The sequence below is a fragment of the Chrysemys picta genome, chromosome 3, assembly GCF_011386835.1.
Source record: "Chrysemys picta bellii isolate R12L10 chromosome 3, ASM1138683v2, whole genome shotgun sequence".
In the NCBI taxonomy this organism is placed as follows: domain Eukaryota; kingdom Metazoa; phylum Chordata; order Testudines; family Emydidae; genus Chrysemys; species Chrysemys picta.
Window position 1 is genome coordinate 20,964,385 of NC_088793.1, and position 23,819 is coordinate 20,988,203.

The following is a 23,819-nucleotide window of genomic DNA, read 5'->3' on the forward strand; positions in this document are numbered from 1 at the left end:
GACCACGAATGAGGTGGAAGATGCAATTCTGAGGGATTTAAGAAGGCCAAATTCTCCTATACTGATTCTTGCCAAAGGAAGACTTGCAAGGGACTATTAGAATGGACTTCCATCCTCATATGCGACCACAACTATATTATAGCCATGCAATACCTTGTAACTTCCAAGGAAAACTGGTTTCTATAGGTTTGTTTGAACTGTGCATGCACAGAAATCTGTCTTCGTTGACAAGGAAATAAACACATACAAGTATTCATAAAAGCTTTTTAAAACAGCCTGATTTATTATTTACATCCTATGTTCCTAAAAAGTTTGAGAGTCACTGTTTGGGAGTTTGGGTTAATGGTATTTAGTTGACGCCTTATTCATCTGTGTGAAAAGAAGAATGAGGAGGAGATCGATATGAAGGAGAGGATACTGAGATTAAGAAAGGAAGTGAGAAGTGAATAGGTGGGGGGAAGGGAGGGAAGATATAAAGATTGAGGACCTACTACTACGGAAGATGTGCACATACAGTATGATATGATCATAAATGTATTTTTATGAGATAACCCAGAACTGGCGAACGTGACTTTTTTCTTGAAATTTTCATTACAAATATTACTCATTCTTCTAAGAAGCATAAAAATCAAGTCTAATTACTAAAATGTTTTTATGCCTTAAGAATACTGTTTTTTCATTGAGAGTTGCTTATGCCTGGTTCCATTTTATATCTAGATCTATGCAAGACAAAAAAATTGTTTAAAAGTATTAAGGTTAATGTTAAAAGTGTATTAGTAACATAAGGGTAAAATATAATGTGATTTTTTTAATCCTAAACTTACTCATATGTATTCTCAGCCTTAACTCTGTTTTTAACATTTTTTTCTTGGAATTTATTGGCTTAAAAATTTAAAATTTCATATATGATCTTTAAACCAGAAACCCTAAGAGAATCCTGTATTGCAATATTTCTGATGATATATAGTATCTACCTTAACTATTTTGTTGTAATTTTAACTGTTAAGGGCAGATCCTTTGGTATGCCAAAATATACAGGCCAATTATGGTGGGCTTACACTAGAAGGCCACTGAAGTCTTTCTTTGCATTAAACTCTCCGTGCGCACATTATCAGTTTAGTGAATAATTGTGTGAGGCTGGAGTCCCATAATGCTGTTAGCAAGCAGCTGTGTGGAAGAGAAGCTTCACAGAGTTATCACAAATTTATGTTGTGGTAACGTGTGTTAGCTTTATTTTTAACATATCACATTCAACACCTAAAAGAGGGCGTGGCTGGAAGAAGTAAACAAGTAAGGCCAAAATTCTGATTCAGAGCTCTAATACTGTAAAAAAGGAATGGCATCCTTATCTCTCACTCCTGATTGGAGTCAAACTTAGGACCAGAAAGACAATCCTTAAGTTGTCATTCTTTTCTATAAGTGTTTTGGGCAAACTGAATGGAATCAATAGTAATCACCGATAAGGAGTTGAAAGAGTTTGTAGCAATTGTTGTGGGCAGTACAACTCAAACTGAAGAAACAATTTGAGTTCTTGAAGAATCTGCCACCAGAATTAAAATGAACGTTTAAAAAAAAGTTACAAATAGATATGGACTTGTTAAAATAAACTAGAGGAATATTTCTTGCTCTACTATCATAATGATGTCCGAATATCTGGGCTGCCAGGAGACAAAGGGAAGTGGTAATTGAGCTGAGTTTTTATGTACTCATAGAGTGGGATATAGAGGGTGAAATTTTGAGGTGTAACAGATACACTGAACACTGATTCTCCTACGAGGAAAAAATAGCAGGCCATGGGGAATAATAGCAAAGCTGCTAAAATTCTAAGATAAACAAACCCGAAACTTAAAGTTAATTAATTAAAATGTTTCCTTGCTCTTGAAAAATGTCAGTCCTCCTGTCAAACATTCTATTTGGTTAACCACCAGCAACCAACTCAGTGCACTGTATTTACAAGTGCCTGAGCCAGAACAAAGCTACTTAATGGACTCGGCATAGTGCTTACAAATCTTAAAAAGCTAGTATGACATTTCATCTTGTATTTGTTGTGACATTTCACATTTTTCTCTTCTGCTGCAAAATGTGGTACAGTTTAACTTTCCATGTGGTTTGCTTGTTGGATCTTTGTTATAATAGATTATTAAAACAGGATGTTGACTTATATGACCTGTAGCTGTTTTGCATACTGGCTTAAAGTAATTTGATGAAGCAAACAATATATTCATAAAAACTTGAATGGAAAGCATTTTTATTGTAATTTGAGCTAATTAAGCTGATGAGAGGATGTCTATTGAAGGCACCAGGAGGCATTACCTAAGCCCATAAGTTTTCATTTTTTATTGTGTGTGTCGTAATACTTAATTTCTGAATTTAAATACTAGTGTTTCTCTTTACTAGATCTTTCGTGAAGCTCGAAGAACTGTACCAAGTATTGTTTACATGCCTCATATTGGTGACTGGTGGGAAGCTGTCAGTGAAACTGTGAGAGCTACTTTTCTAACTTTGCTGCAAGACATACCGTCATTTTCTCCGATATTTCTGCTGTCTACCTCTGAAACCATGTATAGTGAATTACCTGAAGAGGTGAGTGTTACATATTTTTTGAGAGTGGAAGCATTACCAATGTGTGTCTCTTTTTAAGAATATATGACACTTTAATATAGAACAGCTGTACATAACCAGAACTTTATGCTATCGTTCTTATAATTTACTTTAAAATATCTCACATTGAAATTGCTAAATTAATTTTATTTCAGCTCTAAAATTGCCTTACATGAAGTCTAAGGTTAGTTCATATGTGCTAATTCTTGCAAACATTATCTTCTGCACAGAAAACATCCGAAATAACAAACTTGAAATCCTTTTGTCTTTATTTGAATGACAGTATTTCCTCTACGACTAAGAATGATCTCCATCTTCTTTGATCTCCATAAAGGAGCTCCCGCTATTCTAGACTGTGTGTTAGATTTTGCTCTGTTACACTGGTATAATTCCAGAAAAACCCATTGAAGTCAGTGGAGTTAGTCTCGATTATATTGCAATGTAAGAAAGAGTAGAATTTGACTCAGCGACTGCAGTGTAGCTTTAGTTGTTTTAAAATTTAATGTATTAATACAATTTTCTTTTCTAATTTTCTCTTTCTCCTCCTCCTATCATTGCAGTAGCAACTGTAGCTGCACTGCCTCTTTAACTTGCATGTTGTGGAAACTTGAATAACCATTCCAGATTATTAATTTTCTTCTTTGAGTGATTGTTCACGTCCATTACACATTAGGTGTGTGCGAGTCGCATGCACGGACATCGAAAACTTTTTCCCTCAGAGGCTCCCATCGGGCCGGCAGGGGTCCCCCCCCGCCAGAGCGGCGCCCCGCTCTAGCATATATATACACCTGCTGACCCGACTCTCCCTCAGTTCCTTCTTACTGTCCGTGACGGCATTGGAACAACTCTTATCTCTTGCCTGAGAGTGTCCCTTAGCGTTAATAGTTATCAGTTAATATTAGTAGTTAGCAGTTTGTTAGAAGATAGTTAAGCTCCTTTGTTTTAGGTGTTTGGCTAAATTCCGACACCGGCCCTGGGCGGCGGGGCATACCACACGCCCAAGCCTTCAAGGCTTGTACCATGTGCCGCAAGCCTATGCCGATTAGCGATCCCCACAACTCGTGTCTCCGTTGCCTTGGGGAATTGCACCAGAAAGAGCGCTGCAAGATCTGTAAGGCTTTCAAGCCCAGAACTAAGAAAAAGAGAGACTTTCAGCTTAAACAGCTACTCATGGAGGCTGCATTACAGCCCTCCACTTCGACTCATCCGACCGTGGCACCGTCAGCCTCGGTGCGGAGTGCCCCGGCATCAGTTCGTGATCCTGCACCGGTGGGGCCCCCTAAGCCTACAGCACCAAAACAACAGGACCGCCCCCGGCACCGGTCGTCTTCGCCGACCAAATCAAAAGGGCCAACCCAAGGCCCGAGGGCGCTCCCCACATAAAAAGGTAGCGCCTGTGAAGGACTCGAGTGCGCTAAAGGGCATTGCTGCCCCAGGACAGATCCCGGTGCCAGTGGCTCTGGCGCCGAAAGGCCCGTCGAGCCCCGGGATAAGCGCCTCGAGTGAGGAGGAAGGGCAGGAGGAGCTTTTGGAACAGCCCTCCACGCCGGACACGTTTGAGGCAGCAAGGGACCTCATCGAATTGTTCGTGGAGAGCCCCCTCCAGGCCAAAGACAAGCATCCGGGGCTGACACCGAGACTACCATCCAGAGGCAAACCGGCAATGGTGCGCCCATCAAAGTCACCATCTCGGCACCGTTCACGGCGCCGGTCCCGGTCGAGCTCTGCCTCGGTGGACTCCCGGCTACGCTCGGCACAGAGAGCTTCACAGGCGTCTTGCCCTAGCAAACGCCCGGCACCGGTCCAGCGTTCCCCGGCTCCTTATCCGAACAGGCACCGGGACTTTTCAGTCACGCGATCCCCGAGACCGACCACTAGCAGTCGTTCCCGGTCCCAAGGGCACCGGTCCGGGTCGAAAAGGCACCATTCCTAATCCCGGTCCCAGTCAAGAAAGTGCCGCTCTCCGGCCCGGACCGGCACCGTTCCACGGCACCGCCGTGACCCTCAAGGTCACCGTCCGTGGTTTCTGAGTCACTCGGGCCATTCCAGCAGATATACCCACAGGGCACCAGCCAGCAGCACCAAGCCCCTTGGCACCCACAGTGGGGCACGCCAGGACAGTGGCCATTCTGGACTCCATGGGCCTACCACCAGCACCAAGGCCCCCCATCCAGGGCCTCGAGATCTGGCCTCTCAGGACACCGGTCCCGCTCCCCGCAGGGGCGCCTCTCCTCTCACAAGGAGACCATGGTCTCCAGACCACCGGAGCAAGAGAGAGCCGACACGGCACCGAGCCTGGTACCGTCTCAGGCCCGCTCAGCTGGACAGACTCCAGAGGAGCTCCCAGCCGGTGAGGAGATGCAGCAAGGGCTAGAGGAGGAAGCACAGAAGGCTCTAACTTCTTCTTCCTCGCCAGATGAAGCCGTGGCGGGCACGGCAGTATCAGGCCCTCCCCCGACTGACCATCGGGTGCACCAGGAACTACTCCGCCGAGTAGCCCTCAATTTGGGTTTACAGGTGGAGGAGATGGTAGAGCAGGAGGATCCCCTGGTAGACATCCTAAGCCCTAAAGGCTCCTCCAGAATTGCACACCCACTCATAAAAATGATAGTCTAATTATAAGACAGTATGGCAAACACCGGCCTCCAGTGCACCAACTCCAAAGGGCATAGGGAGGAAGTACTTCACCCCCTCCAAAGGGTTCAACTGCCTCTTTTGTCACCTTACACCTTGTTCGCTGATCGTATCCGCGGTCAACGAATGAGAGCGACATGGCCAACAAGCCCCGGCCCCCAAGGCCAAGGAGGCAAAGTGCTTGGACTTGTTTGGTAGAAAGGTGTACTCGTCCGGGGGCCTCCAATTAAGGATCGCTAATCAGCAAGCGATCCTGAACAGGCACAATTTCAATTCTTGGGCATCAGTCTCCAAGTTTAAGGACTTGCCTCAGGGCTCGCAACCCGAGTTTGCAGTCATCATGGACAAAGGGAAGGCGGTGGCCAAAACCTCTCTGCAGGCCTCCCTTGACTCTGCGGACGCAGCTGCCAGGACAATCACATCAGAGGTGGTGATGAGGTGCTCAGCGTGGTTACAGGCTTCAGGCCTTTCACCAGAGGTGCAAAACACCTTACAAGACCTCCCGTTCGAAGGGTCAGGCTTGTTCTCAGACCAAACGGATGCCAGGCTGCATAGCCTCAAAGACTCCCGAGCGACCCTCAAGTTGTCGGGAATGCACACTCCAGCAACACAGAGGAAGCCCTTTAAGCCCCAACCGCCGCAGCAGAGGCAGTACCACCCTCGCCCAAGGCAGGAACCGTACTGCAGAAGGGGGCAGAGACAACAGGCGAAACAACACGCCTAACCAAAACCAAGGCCAGGGCAAGCTGCAACCTGGCAACAAACAAGGATTTTGAAGTTGCGATCGATGACAGCGTACCGACCCTCACACTGGATCCTCCCATATATTTCAGGGACCGTTTGTCCCATTTCTACTGTGCTTGGTCCCATATAACATCGGACCGTTGGGTCCTTCACACGGTGGATGTGGGATACGCTTTTCAGTTCTCCTCGCCCCCTACCTCCTCCCTACCTCTCCTCCTCGTCCCTCTTCAGGGACCTCTGTCATGAGCAACTCCTTATGCAGGAGGTGCAGGTCCTCCTCAGGGCAGGGGCGGTGGAAGAAGTCCCTCCAGAACCTAAGAGGAAAAGGGTTCTACTCCAGATATTTCCTTATCCCCAAAGCAAAAGGGGGTATCTGCCCCATTTTGGACCTTCGCAAACTAAACAAATTCTTAGCGCTATTATCCCATCCCTGGATCCAGGGGATTGGTACGCTGCCCTCGATATGAAAGATGCGTACTTTCACATCGCCATCCGCCCCGCTCACTGGCGGTTCCTGCGTTTCACCATTTCCAATTTACGGTCTTGCCCTTCGGCCTGGCAACAGCCCCTCGAGTGTTCACGAAATGCATGTCCATGGTGGCAGCCTTTCTTCGAAAAAGAAAGATGCGGGTATACTCATACTTGGACGACTGGCTCCTCGCAAGCAGGTCAGCGTACGAGGTTTGCTCCCATGTGACACTGGCGTTACATGTGTTCCACAAGCTCGGTCTCTTGGTCAATGTGCCCAAGTCCTCACTGATCCCCACACCAAGACTAGACTTCATAGGAGCAGTCCTAGACTCGGTGGAGGCACGAGCAAGTCTTCCAGTTCCCAGGTTCCTGGCCATTCAAAGAGCTGTAATCTCCATTCAGCAATTTCCCACAACCACAGCCAGGTGCTGTATGCAACTCCTGGGGCACATGGCGGCTTGCACACAGGTAGTCAAACATCCCGCCTGAGACTCAGACTGTTACAGCTGTGGCTAGCCCAAACGTATCGCTCCAGCAGAGACCCCTTGGACCTTGTAGTGACAATCCCAGTTCGGGTCTCGAACTCCCTCCACTGGTGGCTCGATCAACAGCAAGTTTGCGAAGGGGTCCCCTTCACTACACCACAGCCCACCCTGACGTTAGTAACAGATGCGTCAGACCTGGGCTGGGGGGCACACTTAAGGGACCTACGAATGCAGGGCTTATGGTCCAGGGAGGAAAAGTTGCTCCACATCAATGTGAAGGAGTTAAGGGCGGTTCGCCTCACCTGCCAGACCTTTCACGCTACCATAGAAGGCCACAGCATGACCGTTCTGACGGACAACACTACCGCCATGTTCTACATAAACAAGCAGGGCGGGGCCCGCTCCTCTCCCCTCTGTCACGAGGCGCTCCTCCTATGGGACTTCTGTATAGCCCACTTAGTCCAATTGATGGCAACATATCTTCCGGGGGTTCAAAACAGGTTAGCAGACTGCCTCAGCAGGTCGTATCACATGCACGAATGGACGTTAAGAAAGGACGTCCTGCATTCAAGCTTCCGGAGGTGAGGTTTTCCCCAGGTGGATCTCTTCGCCACCAAGGACAACAGCCAATGCCCTCGGTTTTGTTCATTCCAGAACTTCAGCCCGGGCTCATTGGCAGTGCCTTAGCGATTCAGTGGGGCGGGAGCCTGAAGTATGCCTTCCCGCTCATCCACAGGGTCCTGCTCAAGACCCACAGGGACAAAGCGGTGATTATCCTCATCGCACCGGCGTGGCCGTGCCAGCGTTGCTTTACAACCCTGCTGGAACGGTCATTGACCACCCCGATTGCCCTACCCCTGCACCGAGACCTCATCACACAGGACCAGGGTCGCCTACTCCACTCGAACCTACCGTCACTACATCTCACGGTGTGGAATCTCTGTGGTTAAATGCTATGGAGAATAGGTGCTCCCACCAAGCCCAACAAATTCTCCTTGATAGTAGGAAGCCCACCACAAGAGCGACTTACCTTGCCAAATGGAACAGGTTCTTCCACTCGTGCGAGCCTAATCACATACAGCCTCTGCAGGCCTCCATCCCATCAATACTGGACTACTTGCTGCACCTCAAACATCAAGGGCTTGCCCCCTCCTCAATTAAAGTGCATCTGGCCGCCATATCGGCGTTCCACCCGGGAGAGTTGGGGCATTCGGTATTTTCCAACCCCACAGTAGTCGGATTTCTCAAGGGTCTAGAAAGGATGTTCCCCTACTCACGCCCGCCGGTCCCTACATGGAACCTTAACCTGGTCTTAACTAAGCTCATGGGACCACCCTTTGAATCCCAGCCTCTTGCTCTCTCATGCACCTCTCATGGAAGGTAGCGTTTCTGGTGGCCATTACATCAGCTAGGAGGGTGTCGGAGTTGAGAGCCCTCACTTCGGAACCTCCATATACAGTTTTTTTTTTTTTTTTTTTTTAACGACAAGGTGCAGCTGAGACCGCACCCCAAATTCCTCCCTGAAGTGGTCTTGCAATTTCATATGGGGCAGGACATTTGTTTACCAGCGTTCTTCCCCAAACCCCATACGGACCCGAGCCACCGCAGCCTGCATACCCTCGATGTCCGTAGGGCCCTGGCGTTCTATCTGGAATGGACCAGGCCATTTCGTAAGTCGACACAACTGTTCATTGTGATTGCGGACAGAATGAAAGGCCGGCCTACCTTTTCGTAACTGTAGTTCTTCGAGATGTGTTTTTCACGTCCATTACACTTCCCACCCTCCTTCCCCTCTGTTGGAGTCACCGGCAAGAAGGAACCGAGGGAGGGTCGGGTCAGCAGGTGTGTGTATATATATATATATTCTAGAGTGGAGCGCCACTCTGGCGGAGGGCGGGGACCCCTGCTGGCCCGATGGGAGCCGCTGCGGGAAAAAGTTTCCGACGTCCGTGCACGCAGCGCAGCGCACACCTAAGGTGTAATGGATGTGAACAACACATCTCGAAGAACAACAGTTACGAAAAGGGTAGGTAACCGTTTTTTTCCTTGGACGTTGTGCTTCTTTGGAAATGGTTCGGTAACTTCTCAGGTACGGCCAGTTTGTGTCTTTTGAAAAGTTGATCCTCTGTATTTAAAATATACATTGATCAAATAGTTCAAGAACAAGTTGAATCCTTTGACTTTTCATGACATTGTTTTCTGGCAGGTGAAGTGTATCTTTAGAATCCAGTATGAAGAGGTTTTTTATATTCAAAGACCAAGTGAAGAAGACAGATTGAGATTTTTCCAGGAGTTAATTCTTAATCAGGCATCAATGCCCCCTCCCAAAAGGAAACAGGCTGGTAAGCTACTTTACAATAAAGCCACGGGAGTGTGAGAATCTGTTTGAATAAAGTTTTGTACTGTAAAATGTTTTTCTTTTTAAATGGTTTTGGGAAATTCAGTTGTTCATGACCCTAACTGCCAGTTTATCAATGTGCAGAACTCGCTTGTTTCTATTATACTGAGTGAGATGGGAAGGTGGTTAAATGGTGAAGGTTGAAAAGTCGGAAGGAAAATGGGAAATCCCCCCCCCCCCCCTTGATTAAATGCATTGTGAAAGTCCAGAAAGGTGTAATCCTACAATTCCCTCTTACTACTAATACTACTTTCTGACTTTTTCCTGCTTTCTTCCCTAGCTCTTTGTGCTCTGGAAGTTCTTCCTCTTGCATTACCGTCTCCTCCCCGCCAGCTCTCAGAAACAGAAAAGCAACGAATGGAGGACCAGGAGGAGAACACATTGAGAGAACTGCGGTTGTTTCTCAGGGATGTTACCAAGAGGCTGGCCACAGACAAACGCTTTAACATCTTCAGCAAACCGGTGGATATTGAAGAGGTCTTGTTTCAGTAACGTGCAAAAAATGAAGTTGAACCTATTAGAAAAAAAATACTATTAATTAAAAAGGGCATGGATAGATTAATATCCCAGATATCCTTGCTATCCATGACCTAGCCAATTCTGCCCATCAGTAATCAACTGGTGGCTTAGTCAGAACCTTCTGTACCACAGTGTGAGTGATCAGAAGCATATTCTTGGACACACTACTGGTTCAGCAGAGAAACTTTCATTACTCTAGCCTATACTAGTCAGTTTAAAGTGCTTTTCCACTCTGAAAATCAGCATTATAAAAATGGTAGCACCTTATTCATCAAATCTGCTACCAGGATGTATTTGGAATTGTATTTGCTTTCTTTAATTAACAAAAATTAGCTCTTACTGTTGAAGGACATAATTGGAAGATAGTGGGGTTGCAGTTATAACTGAGGGCATCATTTGGCCTGCAAGTCTATTACTGTGCTGGTGTGTGAAAAGGAGAGAGCCTAGCTTGGCTTTCAGATAGAAGACTAACTTTGTAGGGATGGCAGTAAGAAAAAACACTCTTCTACTTCCAATCTGAACATTCATTCTGTAAGTCATTGAGAGACAATTAAAATGGGACCCTGCAATGTCATTTTTAGTGTAATTTTTTAGAGAAGAACTGCACTTTAAATTACATGCAGAGTTAACAGGCATTTATGTGAGGCCCCATCCAGTCCTCCACCAGCTTCAAGCCAGATGCAGTATTTGAACATTATTTGTAACTTAACTTGTTTGTTAAAAAACTATGAACTATTCTCTTCAACTATGCAGAAGGAATATTATCATCTTCATTTTATAGATGGGGAATTGACACAGATGAGATTTAGTGATTTGCCAAAGGGTTATACAAAATCTGTGACAGTGCTAGGAATTAATCCCAGATCTCTCAAGTCCCAGTCCCTAGTGCCTTAACGAGAAGACCTCCTTTTCTTATTTAACTAATCTGCTATATAAATTTGCAGTTTCACATGAAGATTCTATTACTGGTGGTGATACACTTGAAAAAATACAGGTTGACTTTTAGATCCCAGGATGAGTTAACAGGGGCCTCTGTTTAGAAAAATATCATTCTACTTGCAAACTGGACAGTTTACATTTGGGGATGCCATTTTTACTGCCTGTTCAGAATAGAAAATGCACTTTAAATATATGTTTAAGCATTTAGCCAGTAGATAGGTATTGTATATGACATTGAAGTATGATCTTAATCTAAGATTTATGTTGTGATATATTTTTTGTTGGAACTTCTAAAAATGCATGTTTACCTGGTTAATCAAAAATTATTCCTCTGGAGCCATTACAGTTTGATCTAAATGTATTTCCTTTTTTTGGCAACCATCACCTTAATATATGGGTGATTTAAAAATATTCAGGACTACACAAACACTGAGGCCTACCTACATTTTAAATTGATTGTAATCTTAATTACGTTGAAGCACTCATGCAGAATCATACTTTGTTTTAATCGAAATAAAGAATAAATAATAAATACATGCATATCTCAGTGAGCTACAGTTAGTAGAGCTCTGTTGGTATCTTCTCTTGCCAAGAGTTAACCCCCCGTCATACAGTTAATTCAGTTAAATACCTTTCACTCTGCCTGGAGGGCTGCTGAACCCATGATGAGGTGCACCATAGAAGGCAGTGAACTCCACAGACAAGGGGCCTTCTTCTGAGAAAGCCCTGCTGTAAAGTCCATGGTGGCGAAATTAGATTTGGTGTTCATACATATTATTATTGCAAATGTTTTCCAGAAAATTATTTTTAAAGATTAATGATTTGACTACTTAAACTAACAAAAAATGGAGAATGGAGAAACAGTTTCACAGTTCTGCTTTGTGTGGGGGTAGGGCCACTATTTTTCATGTTCAGGACAATAATAATATCAAAGAGGCTTTAATTGCAGCACCAATTTGGTTTGCTCTGAAAATTAGACGTATCATTGATTCTCTGAAGGAACTATAACTTTAGCAGTCTAACACCAGCACTATAATTTCAATTTCTGTGTTTAAAATGTTTGAATTAAAGATGTGTTGAAAATGAGAATGCTCAAAATGTTGAACTGGCACATTTCTTAATTAGTACTAAGTATGCTGCATAAATATGTGTGTAACGTGGGAAAGTGTGCCGATGAAATGCATAAGGCCCTGTGTCACTTCAGTATGCTGTTTGATTGTAGGTTTCAGATTATCTTGAAGTTATCAAAGAACCAATGGACCTGTCAACAGTAATAACCAAAATTGATAAACACAACTATTTGACTGCCAAGGATTTCCTAACAGATATTGATCTCATCTGTAGCAATGCATTGGAATATAATCCAGACAAAGACCCTGGAGGTAAGGAAATAGTTTTGGTCTACCTAAATTTGAAAAATAGTTGTTTAATCATGTGTATGATTATTCAGGCATCAAATCAAACTTCATACTGTGTTATAAATTAGCTAAACAAGTAATTTTTCCCTGAAGGTCTGTGTTTTTAATATTCTGAGAGACTCTTAAGTGGACAGTTAGAATTTAAGTGAAAAATTCTAGGAGCTATGTAGTTCAGTGAGTGTGCAGGGACTAGTAAGCAAAGTAGGGCTAAAGCACTTACAATTCACTTAACATTCACTTCTGGTAAATCAGGTTCCAATATTGAGTAGGTCCGAAGTGAAAATAAATTTGGAAGTTGCTTCTTGGTCTTCAGGGGACATCTGTCCACATAATAAAACCATCACATAATTTGGCAGAGCTATATGGAGAATCCTGCATAGCACCTTGCCATGCTAAGCATTTGCCTCCAGCTGTGATCGTCACTTTCATGAGGACCAAATTCATCCACTAAATTAAGAACTCACCCCTGGAGGTGGGGAAAGGAGCAGAACTAATCCCAAACAAAGAGGTCTGTTTTAGTTGATTAGGGAAGAATTGTCTTGCAAATGTATTTAAGTGGCAGTTTTTCATGTGGCTGTTTCCAATTAAAACAAAACTACAAGAGGACATTAGTGTGAAGGCTGTCCACCTGCAGATATGGGAAATGTCATCCTCTGTATTTGTTGTAAAGAATGCATTATTGTGCATTGGGAAGATGGATGTTGCTAAATAAGCGTTTGATCTGACAGCTTCCGAAAGCTCAAGTCAGGTTTTAAAATGAAAAAGAAAATGCCCCTTTAAAGCATTTGTTAGTATAGTGTGAAGAATGGAAAACTGATCCTATCATCAAATGAAGACAGTGAATTAAAAGGTTTTCATTAAATACCATGAGACAAAACAAGAAATAGTTCTTTGAGTGGTTGCAGATATGTTCCACTCAGGTATGCATGTGTCCAGTGCATCAAAGCCAGAAAAGTTTGCCTAGCAGTAGCCATAGGGCCGGTGCTTGCACCTTTTCTTTATGGCCCCTCATATGACTATTAAGGATACTGCTGCTCTGACCCTCTTTCTCTCCCTCTCTCCCCCCCCCCCCCCCCCCATTCCTTCTCACTGCCCTCAGCTTGAGCTGGAGTTTGTGGGGTGTTTCTTGACTCGGATTTTGTGTTTCATTCTTCTGAAATTTTGTTGTAAATAGTCATAATACTCAGTTATCTAGTAGTGCCTTAGTTAGAAAAGTTAGGTTGAGTAGCTGTGTTTTTTCAGGTGGAATGCCTTCACCAGGATTTAAGCTCTGTCTGGCGTGTGGGGTGGCTGTTCCTAATAGTGATCCTCATGTGTAGTGTTTAGAGAGGGGAACATTAAGGAAAGGTACTCTATTTGCAAATCGTTTAAGAATGCAGGTATCAAGGGACTTTGAATCTCAAGCAGCACCTGATGCAGCATGCCATGAGTCCTGGTTGGCACCAGGCACAGTATTGCCTCCTCAGCCAACATCATAACCATAACAAGACGATGTTCCTCTGTCAGACTCTGAGGCCTCCTCTAGGAGGAAGAGGGATCATTCATCTCCCTTGGGCCTCTGAGAAAATGACCAATAAAACAGACCATGGCCACTCCAGAACTTGGAGAGAGTCCTCCTCTGCCAGAATCAGTGCAGGCTGGCACCATGACTCTTCAGGTACACGTGATGGAACTGGCCCTTCTACCTGCTCTCCAGTACCAAGGCAACATTAGTTTGGGGCTGTACCGTCGACTCTGGCTCTGTCCATGGGATGTCTGCTGAGTCTGGTACCAGTGACATTGGCACCAGTGCTATCCAGTCCTTTGACATATCAGGCAATGTCAGATGTGCGTTGCCTTTTGGATCCTCATTCTCCAATTGTCTGGGAATATTCAGGTGCTGCGACTTCATCAGCCATCAGTAGGTTAACTCCACAGGTATCTCAGCTGCCAACACTGCCCTCAGCAGTGCATATCAGATTGAGTACATAATTGAGGCTGGCGCTGGTACCGGTGCTGAGGGATTCGTTAGCACAGCAGTCATCTGTGGCACCAATAGTCGTCATGGTGCAGACTGTGTCATTACTGGATCAGTACTGACACCAGTGTCTGTGCCTTTTTTGGCATTGGTACCAAATGAGAATGCATTGCCCTTGCCAGTCCTTCAGGGCACCAACTTCTCTGTCAGCCTTGGGGCTGATGCAACCAGCACATTGGAACTCTGATGAGGCTGGACTCTATCTTGCTCTGCCAGGGGTTGCTCCCCCATTACCTGTGGATGATTTTGCGAATTCATCGTAGTCAAGCTTGAGGTCCTCCCTCCCAGTCTAAAAGACAGTTGAGAACCCCTTTCTCATCCTGACCCCTTTCTCATCCATGACTCTTCCCGCAGCAGAGACAGGCTCTTGGCCCAATGCCTACTGGCCACTGATGCCTTATCCCTATCCACAGTGGCCTGGGTATCCATAGGATGTTCCTTATTTCTTAAGGTCCTGACCTTCAACCCACTTCCGGGCAAGAGCACCCAACCCACCCATGGCATCACCTCCCCAGCCACCTACATTGCAGATTCAGGTGGAGGACACTACCTCAGAACAGGTGCAAGGTCTGGTACTGCATCCAGAGAGGCCAGTGACACCTCTTCCTTCATCTTCCTCATCACCAGATGACACCATGGTAACAGATGCTTCCTCTCCAGGGCTGAACACTTTCAGGCACAGGAGGACATCCTTAGATGATTGGCATTGGCCATAGATATACAGGCCGAATTGGTGCAGGAAAACATGCACCAGTTAGTGGATATTTTTAAGTCCTAGAACTTAGGAAGAGTAGCTCTGTTAACAATGCACTGTTGGAACCTGCTGCATTGTGGAACACCCCAACATCTTTGACATCTATGAGAAAGCATATGGACAATCATTATGTATTTATGTAGGGATTCAAGTGTTTTTATTTGCATCCTGCCCTTAACTTGCTTGTCATGACAGTAGCCAATGACAGGTCACGTCAAGGGAGGTACAAGTCCACTCCCAAGGATAAAGAAGTTGGGCAGGAAAATTTATTCGACCTCCTCCTTACAAATGCAAATTGCAAACCAGTAGGTGCTGCTATTCAAATATAAGGCATTTCTCCAAGATCTTTGTTACTGATGAAGATTCTGTCTAGCTGGTTCGATTGAAATTTATCATTCAGTGCTGTTCTTTGGAAAAATTGGAACCTAGGATACAAAACTTATATGCATCAACAGTGCACTTACTTCTTAGGCCAGTTAGATTTTGAGCTGAAGTAGTTTCCTTGAATTTCCATGTACAGCTTGCAGTGTTTGGGACTATGGAGACTTGCATAATTGCATAACCCTGTTAATAGGTAGGAGTTGTTCCTAATGGCAAAAATCTGATACTGTAGGGTCAGATTTAATGCACTTACACTGCAACTATTCCTAGGGAATGAAATGAGTTTAACAGAATGTGTTGGCCCCTTCAAAACCAGGCAACACCAGCCCAAGTGTCACTGGAGGCTCAGTGCTTCAGTATTGGGAAATGTAATCTGCAGAGGTCCTGGGAATTGTAGTATGGGGATTCAGATGATTAAGTGACCCTTATGACTGAGGTCAGGTGGCTTCAGGACTGAATATAGTGCAATCCTGGGAGAGTCCAAGGTTGAAGCAGTACCTGGGATGAAACTTTCAACTGTGACCAGGCAGGAGACCTGGAAAACAGTTAGAGGAGGCTGAGGGAAAGGGCCTCGGAGGGGATTAGAGGCAGAATTAACCCCCCCACCCCACCCCCTTGCAGGAAGGGTGTGTATGAAGTGTGAGAGGACGAGGCTTTGGCTGGATACTGCAGTGTGGACTGAGGCTGGAGTTGATGTATGTGGGAGCCTACGCTGTGGATTCCAGCAAGAGCAGGAGGAATGCCCCCTTCTCCGAACCCTTTGACATCAGGGCTGAAGGGGCTGTTGTGTCTGGCAAAGAGCTGAAATAATCATGCCTGGGGGAAGGGCTATGGTCCAACATGAGGTAGGGTGGAAGACTGTTTTGTTGTCCCCTTCCTCAGAACTAAAAGGTCAGTATTTATGACCTAATTGGCGAGCCAAGTCACTTCAACTCACCAGAACTGCTTGAAAACTACAGACCAGAAGGAAACCAAGAGGGAAACCGAGGCAATAACTGCATCCCTCTACTATAGGGAGACAGGCTGCTTTTACATCTTGCTTGATGCTGTTTTTATCCATTCATTTTCCTTGGGTGACAACTTTCCATTTAAGATTAGTGCTCCATACCAAGCACTCCTAACATAACACCCATTAGCGTTATTTCAGAGGTTTTCCCTTTTGTGAGATACCTCACTGTTTGTTCAAGAACTTGTTGTTCATTAATTGCTATAGGTCATTGTCTGTTCCAAGAGCTAACTCCTCTAGTCAGAGCATTCCCTTAGAAGGTTGCTGGTCACACTATACTTCATATAAAATAGAGCTGTATAGCTGATATTTTTCTTTTCTTGAGACAGTATAGGGACTTCCCATGTTATTTCTCCCCAGTAGTTAAATGGGAACACTTGCTGGTTTAATAGTTCAGAAGCAGATTTAACTATTTCATGTTATTTCCAGTTTTGGGTAGGAATTCCAAACGGATAGTTTTTCTATGAGTTCCTGTGCATGTGGATTCCACTCATGGTGCACACATGCCTTCTGGACAGGAGTCAGATATTTTTATGAGGAGAGTCCACCAGGGGTTGCACATGCACCCTTCACACCTCCACACTCCCTTCCGCGGACATAAAGGGCATTGTGTCCCTGCTCGCTACTCAATGTCTTCTAATAGCCCCCCTTCTGAGAGTTGGAACAATTTAGTGTCCTCCTTAGTAGAGAGAGCTGTTGGTGTTTGTTTTCTTTGTGAATATTTTTCTTTTATTATTTAGGATAGTTATTTAGAATTCTGTTAGCACATTGGGAAAAAAATAGTTTAGGTTAGTGCTGTTAGTTAGCCCATGAACTGTTACATTACTGTCAAAGGCCTTTATGCAGGAACATCATTCGCGAGGCTTCAAGTTATGTCCATCATGTAGGAAGATAAATCCCCTCATGGATAGATACAATGCTTGTGTGTTTTGTTTAGGTGAGAGAGAGATTCCTTCAAAGTGTGCAATTTGCTGGGTCTTGAGGAACTGCACTCAAAAATCTTGAGTACATACTAAGACTCTTTCTAATGGCGAAATCTGTGAGATTACAGTTGGACTTTGACATGCCACAGCTGCAAGGATTTTTAGTGTTTATGCTGAAGACCCAGCCTGAAACAGACCCAGCCTGAAAGTGCCTCAGAGATGAGGCAGGTAACTCTGAGCTCTGTGTCGTCTTCCCATTCCGCCGCCCCCCCCCCCCCCCCCCCCCCCGAAGCATCTTTCCTGTCACAAGAGCTCGGAAACTTAGCAGGTGAAGAGGTCAGACACCCCTGCTGCCAAAGGAAGTAAAAAACATTCTTTCAGAACCACTTCTAAGTCTCTGTCCCATTCCTTGGTTCCATGCAACAGGAAGGTAGAATTACAGATACAGAGGAATCCACTTAAGGTGGCATCAGGCAAATTGGCACTGAGAATAAATGCAGCACTGGAGACTTCAGTCTTCACACTGGCTTTGCATTTAAAGATGTCCCTAAAGTAATCTTTGGCATTAGGTCACTTGGTATCGAAGCTACATCATACCCCGACATGTGCCAAAGCTCCGCTACTGGGGCAACTGTACTCAGACTCCTTGGCACCAGGTCAGAGAACATCTAAGACTATGAGGTCAACTCCTGTGGTACTGAGATTATCAACCACTGATGAGTGAATACTACCTATGGTACCAAGCTCAACACCCTTCACGCACATATACGAGGAATGTTTTTGGCTGTCTCTTTTAGGGACACATGTGACATAAGAGTGACTCCTGACCTGGGACTCATTTATTAGAATATTCTCCTTTGTTGGCTAGATCAAAGTCTCCACCAGAGCAACCTAGAGTGTCTGTCATTTGAAGATATTGCTGGGTCCCTGAGTTCAGGGTCATACGAAGCCATCTACTCTATAATGGATAGTGGCACCTTCCAGCTCAGCTCCACTCTTGGAGGATTTTTCACCTTCCTCCTCTTCATCTTCAGGTACCTAACAAGGAGCAGTTTCTGGAACCTCGGTCACCTCCACTGACTCCTTCAAGAGAAAGGGAGTACAGTAGCACCTCAGAGTTACGAACACCTCAGGAATGGAGGTTGTTCATAACGCTGAAATGTTAGTAACTATGAACAAAACATTATGGTTGTTCTTTCAAAAGTTTACAACTGAACATTGATTTAGTACAGCTTTGAAACTTTACTATGCAGAAGAAAAAATGTGTTTTCCATTTATTTTTTAGTAGTTTACGTTTAACACAGTTCTGTACTGTATTTGAGCTCCACCCCCTCCCCTTTTTTTGTCTCTGCTGCTGCCTGATTGTGTACTTCCAGTTCCAAATGAGGTATATGATTGACTGATCAGATTGTAACTCTAGTGTTCATAACTCTGGGGTTCTTGGGCCAATGTGCCCTACCTGTATGGATTCCATACTGGTCCGGCTGGCCTCAACACTGAAGAAACCCAAGCCATCATTCAGCTTCTCTGAAGGAGCCTGCGTTTTAATTGTGTCAGAAAAGCCCTCAGGGACTTGTTCCTTCCCCCGTACATCAAGTGGCTATGAAGTTTCAACAACCTATCTCCGAAGAGGAAGATGGAGGAGTGCAGGATGACACTTCTCCACGCCAAGATTTCTCATCATCTTCGCTGGACAAAACAATGATCTCCTACATTCCTCCAATAAGGGGGATGATTTTAAGATGAATCAAGAGCTTTTAAAGAGAGTGAAAGAGGCTCTGCAAGATTCCTCGGACCTGGTACAGGAGAAAACATACAAGCTATTTCATATCCTGCAGCCAGCTGCACAGAGCAGAATAGCCCTCCCAATTAATAAGGGAATCCTCCAGCCAGGGGAGTATTTATGGGCCATCACCCACCATCTATCACAGCAATCTCAGAAGGGTGAATGAAAATACCAATTCTCCCCTTAGAGATCTGAATATTTCTATTCACTTCTGATGCAGCGTTGGAATGACTATTTATGCAGGGTATTACCACTACACTAATTTAACCATAAGTTCCTTATTAAATCCAGAGGCCAAATGGTATTTATACAATAGCTGTATACATTCCTAAAAAGCCTAAATAATAAGCAATTTACTAATCCAAACAGTAACAAAATATTTAGAATCATAGAATCCTAGAATATCAGGGTTGGAAGGGAACTCAGGAGGTCATCTAGTCCAACCCTCTGCTCAAAGTAGGACCAATCTCCAATTAAATCAAATTTATAAACATTCAATCAAGATACTTACAAACAGGCTAACCTCAAGGGTTTAGACCCACAATGGTCAGTCCTAACTTGGTTAGGCTGGTATTAGCAATGAATACTTTAAGAGGTTACCCTTTTATACACTTTAATAAACAAGTGAAATCATTGCCTATTGCTAACTTGGCTAAAAACCAGGTTTGGCCAGTTTGGTGTCACTGCCTGTTAAATCCTTTCTTATTATTAACTATTCCTGGTATTTGGGACCTTTTTTTGTTCTATCTTATCAGTTACGTTTTATATCCAGATTTTCCAATTAAGCCGTTGCCTTGCAAGGCCTTCCCATGACTGCCATGGCCTACAGAAAACATTTTTTTCTTTTTAAACTAATTTAACCTTTTATCCTGTACACAGTCATCCCTGGTGGTGGAAAATCCAAGCCAGTACACAAATCCACCTCCAGAGAGACACAACCAAAGAAGTTAGATCTTTTTGGCTGAAAAGTTTATTCTTCAGCATTTCTTCAGCTCATAGTTGCAAATTATTGGCAGATTTCTTGAACAAATTACCTTCAGATCTGAAGGAGTTTGAATTGATCTATGCAGAAGGTACCATATAATACCACTCATTATAGGCAATTCTAGACTCTATGGACATGGGAGCTATATTGCTGGCTATTGGAATTTGCAAGTGAAGGAATTCAGGTTTGTCTGTGTCAAGACTCCCTAAGGAAGTGCAGACTACAGTGCAAGACTTGACATTTAATGGGAAGGACTTGTTCAGTCGAAAGACAAACACAAAATTGCACTCCTTCCAGGATTGTTGGACCATGGTCAGATCTTTGGGCTTTGACTTCCCAAATTTTAGAAGAAAGTATTGTCAATCCCAGTTCTCTTCTAGGCAGAAATCCCAATCAACTACTTCATGTTTTTAACCATCAGAAACAATCAAGCCAGTTCAGAAAAGAGAGAGGTTCCAAAAGAGAGAACCATCCTTATCTACTATCCAACCATCTCAGTCACAGAAGCAATAATTTTGATGCTTTGGTTGGGTATATCTGCACAGGACAATGTGGATCTGTATCCCTCTCTCCTGCCACTCCCTCTATTTTGGTTCCTGCCTCTCTTTGTGGATGTCTGGACTGCAATAACATCAGACTGTTGGGTCTTGTAGTTAATCCAAGAGGGACATACCCTCCAATTTCATACCTTCCCCATCCCTTTTCAGGAAATAATCTCGTGAGTCTCATGCATCAAGAAATACATTCTCTGTTGGAACTGGGTGTGATAGAGCCTCAACTGCTAGCCTTCAGAGAGAGGATTTTATTCCCCTTTCTTGTACTAAAGAAGAAAGGAGCTGGTGACCCATACAAGAGCTCAGGCTCCTCAGCACTTAGATAACCAGTGTCAAATTTCACCTGATGATTCTTGCATCCACCATACCCTCTATAAATCACATGTACTGGTTCAGTACCCTCAATTTGCAGCACACATATTTTCATGTGCCAATACAGGTGTCCTGTCAACACTAGCAACATTCTTATTGTTGCTGTCCCTGTAAGGGTGATAATGCAATGGTGGGAGACTTCCCAAAGAAGTGCAGATAGTGCCTAAGAGACCAGGTTAATGAGTTTTCTCTACTTTGGCTTTTGACTCAGCAAATTCTCTCTCTGCCCCAAAAATCACTACTTTAAAAGTTCTAAATAATGGTATCCTTAATTGCTCTCTTATGCTCTTCTAATGATTATCTGTAGTGATTCTCAAAGTTAGATTAAATGTGTTAATTGCACAATAATATAATTTAGCCATTAGTATTTAATGTTTGCTGTTGAAATCATTATACCATTCAGAAAAAGTAATTCAAGATGGGTTATTGGCAATCTAGTTTGTACTTAAAAAAAAAAAAAATAACTGGATAGAAAATGGTGATGGGCATTTAGCTGAGTAAAACATATCCCACAATGCTGTTTCTCCCTAGTGCAGCTTTTCCTATTACAATCTCTGCTCATTTTCCAGCAAACTGATGTTGGAGTACTGTCTTGTCTACATCTGAAACTAGTGGAAACCAGTAATCTCTTGAGAAATATTCTTTCACTTTTAATACTTGTGGCTCCAATTTGGACAGTGAAGTTTCCTTGGTGCCATGTCCCCCAGGTCCAACTGAATACACAGCAATCCTCTGCAGACTTACTTTCTGCCAGTTACGTTCATAATGTTAAAGCCACCAAAGAAGCAAATATCAATATCATCAGCATAATAGTCAGTTAAGCACAACCTTGAGTCTGTTACAGTATGATGTTTATTTTACAAATAAAAAGGCAACCATAATCTGAAGCAAAGAAGTAGGCGGGTGATGTAGAAAACTACTAAAAATCTTAATACTATTGACACTAGACTCTGGAAGGTTTTTTTATACAGCAGATTCAGGAATAAATGACTTTTCCAGGTTTTTCATATAAGACTGAGGTCTCCATAGTCCCTTGTAATTTTTAAGTGTTTTAAACTAAATAGACCAGTAATACTCACTTCAGTAACCCACTCAGCAAACTGACTTCCTGGTTTGTTTGTCGCTGAAGATGCGTTCATTGAGGTGGCAGCAGGCCCTGTGTGAACGATGTCATGGGAGAATACCACAGTATCCTCTGGCCTAATTACAGGGACTCTGTACTATCTTGAAGCAGTCAAGGCCACATCTAATTGTTCAATGGTACTTTTCCCCCTTCTGATTCTCTGATGAGGGTTCCTGGTGATGCTGGCTTTGTGATCCCATAGCATATCTGCTTGGAAACCACGGGAAATAGAACTTAACACTTTGTTGCATAGGTTCTTCTTTTGTCTACCAAGCTTGACAAATTTTTAGGCATCACTTTCTACTATGATATAAATTAATCTATTTAGGATGGTGGAAGCCCACTTGTTGGCATTGGAGAAACTCTACCAATGATCAACTCAAAGCAACAGTTTTCCACCTTAGAAAAATTCTGTATTGCCCAATAGTTAAATTGTTTTTAAATTCGTGTGATCCATATGCGAACTACTAATTTAAATAAAAAGAAAAGGGGGGGAAAAAGGGAAACTGAAGTGCGACATGTACTCCACAGGGGCACCGGCTTTCAGACCTAATGTGACTGTGGTCTGTCTTCATTTTTCTTATATTTGTTTGATTTGCTGGGTTTTTTTCTTCCATTTCAAGGTATGTATTGTTACTGTAATAGCTATGAAAGGTTTCAGAGTAGCTATATTATTAAAATATAGTAAAAACACACACATATATAAGAATCTGTGTAAAAATAAGTAAAACTAATGTCTTATAATAACTTTTTTTTATAGATAAAATAATTAGACACAGAGCTTGTACCTTGAAGGACACAGCACATGCCATAATTGCTGCTGAGCTGGATCCCGAATTTAATAAAATGTGTGAAGAAATCAAGGAAGCGAGAAGAAAAAGAGGTAAGTTTTGGAACTTTAATCTAAAGAAATATTTATTGTAGTGCAAAATATCAGATAACATAGTTAAATAAAAATAGGCATAAAGGCAAAACTAAAAAATATAAACGTTTGTATAAAAATTTGAGAAGTTTAAAAGCAAAAGCGGGTGTACTAAATTGCCTGGCAGAGGAAAAAATCATTGATAGAAAAGGTATTACTGAACATGATGGAATAATGTAATACCTGGCTATAAACTATACAGAAAGGACAGATTAGGTGAAGCGTGGTTGGTGGTGTATCTAAAAAGTTTCCATAGGATCTAGTGGGATAAATATCCTGATCGGAGAGCATTGCAGTTGGATACATATGGATTCAAATCCCAAGCTGCAAGAGTACAAATATACCTCTGGATCAAGAAAAGAATAGTGAGTGCACAATGTTGAGAGAGTTCACACAGGCAGCAAAGTTTAACAAAAAAAAAAAAATAATAATGGGACTTCACCTATTCACCTATAACCTGGTCAAATATCACAATAAGCCAAGAAGAAATTTTGTTAAATTTTAAATTAATGCTTCTTGAAACAGCCTTCTAGAGCACATAGTAGATGCTATTCTCAACATAGACCCAAGTGACCACACTATAATCAACATCCTACGGGGGAGGAAAGGTATCAAAAACTAACACAATGACACTAAACTTTAGAAAGGGAGGTTTCAGTAATATCAATAAGCTAGTCAAAATAGCCCTAAAATCAAAAGCAGAGGAAATAAAGTTTAGATTTGGCATGGATGCTACTTAAGAAAACAACAGTTTCATATATTCTAGGGCCAGAAGGCACTATTGTGA

The 23,819-nt window shown here is 43.4% G+C and overlaps 1 protein-coding gene across 4 annotated transcripts in view; it reads left to right on the forward strand.

Annotated features, from left to right (window-relative positions):
- Window positions 1-23,819, forward strand: part of ATAD2B (ATPase family AAA domain containing 2B) — a 155,858-nt gene that overhangs the window by 85,694 nt on the left and 46,345 nt on the right. For 3 of the 4 annotated variants that reach the window (XR_006174082.2, XM_008163069.4, XM_065587599.1), the window contains exons 19-23: window positions 2,398-2,583; window positions 9,142-9,277; window positions 9,614-9,810; window positions 12,014-12,173; window positions 22,871-22,993. Coding sequence is in view for 3 of the 4 variants with exons in the window: in XM_008163069.4 (XP_008161291.2) it covers window positions 2,398-2,583; window positions 9,142-9,277; window positions 9,614-9,810; window positions 12,014-12,173; window positions 22,871-22,993 (802 nt within the window). In the remaining variant the exon portion in view is untranslated. The remainder of the gene's footprint in view (window positions 1-2,397; window positions 2,584-9,141; window positions 9,278-9,613; window positions 9,811-12,013; window positions 12,174-22,870; window positions 22,994-23,819) is intronic. The other variant, XM_008163070.4, reaches the window with a different exon arrangement.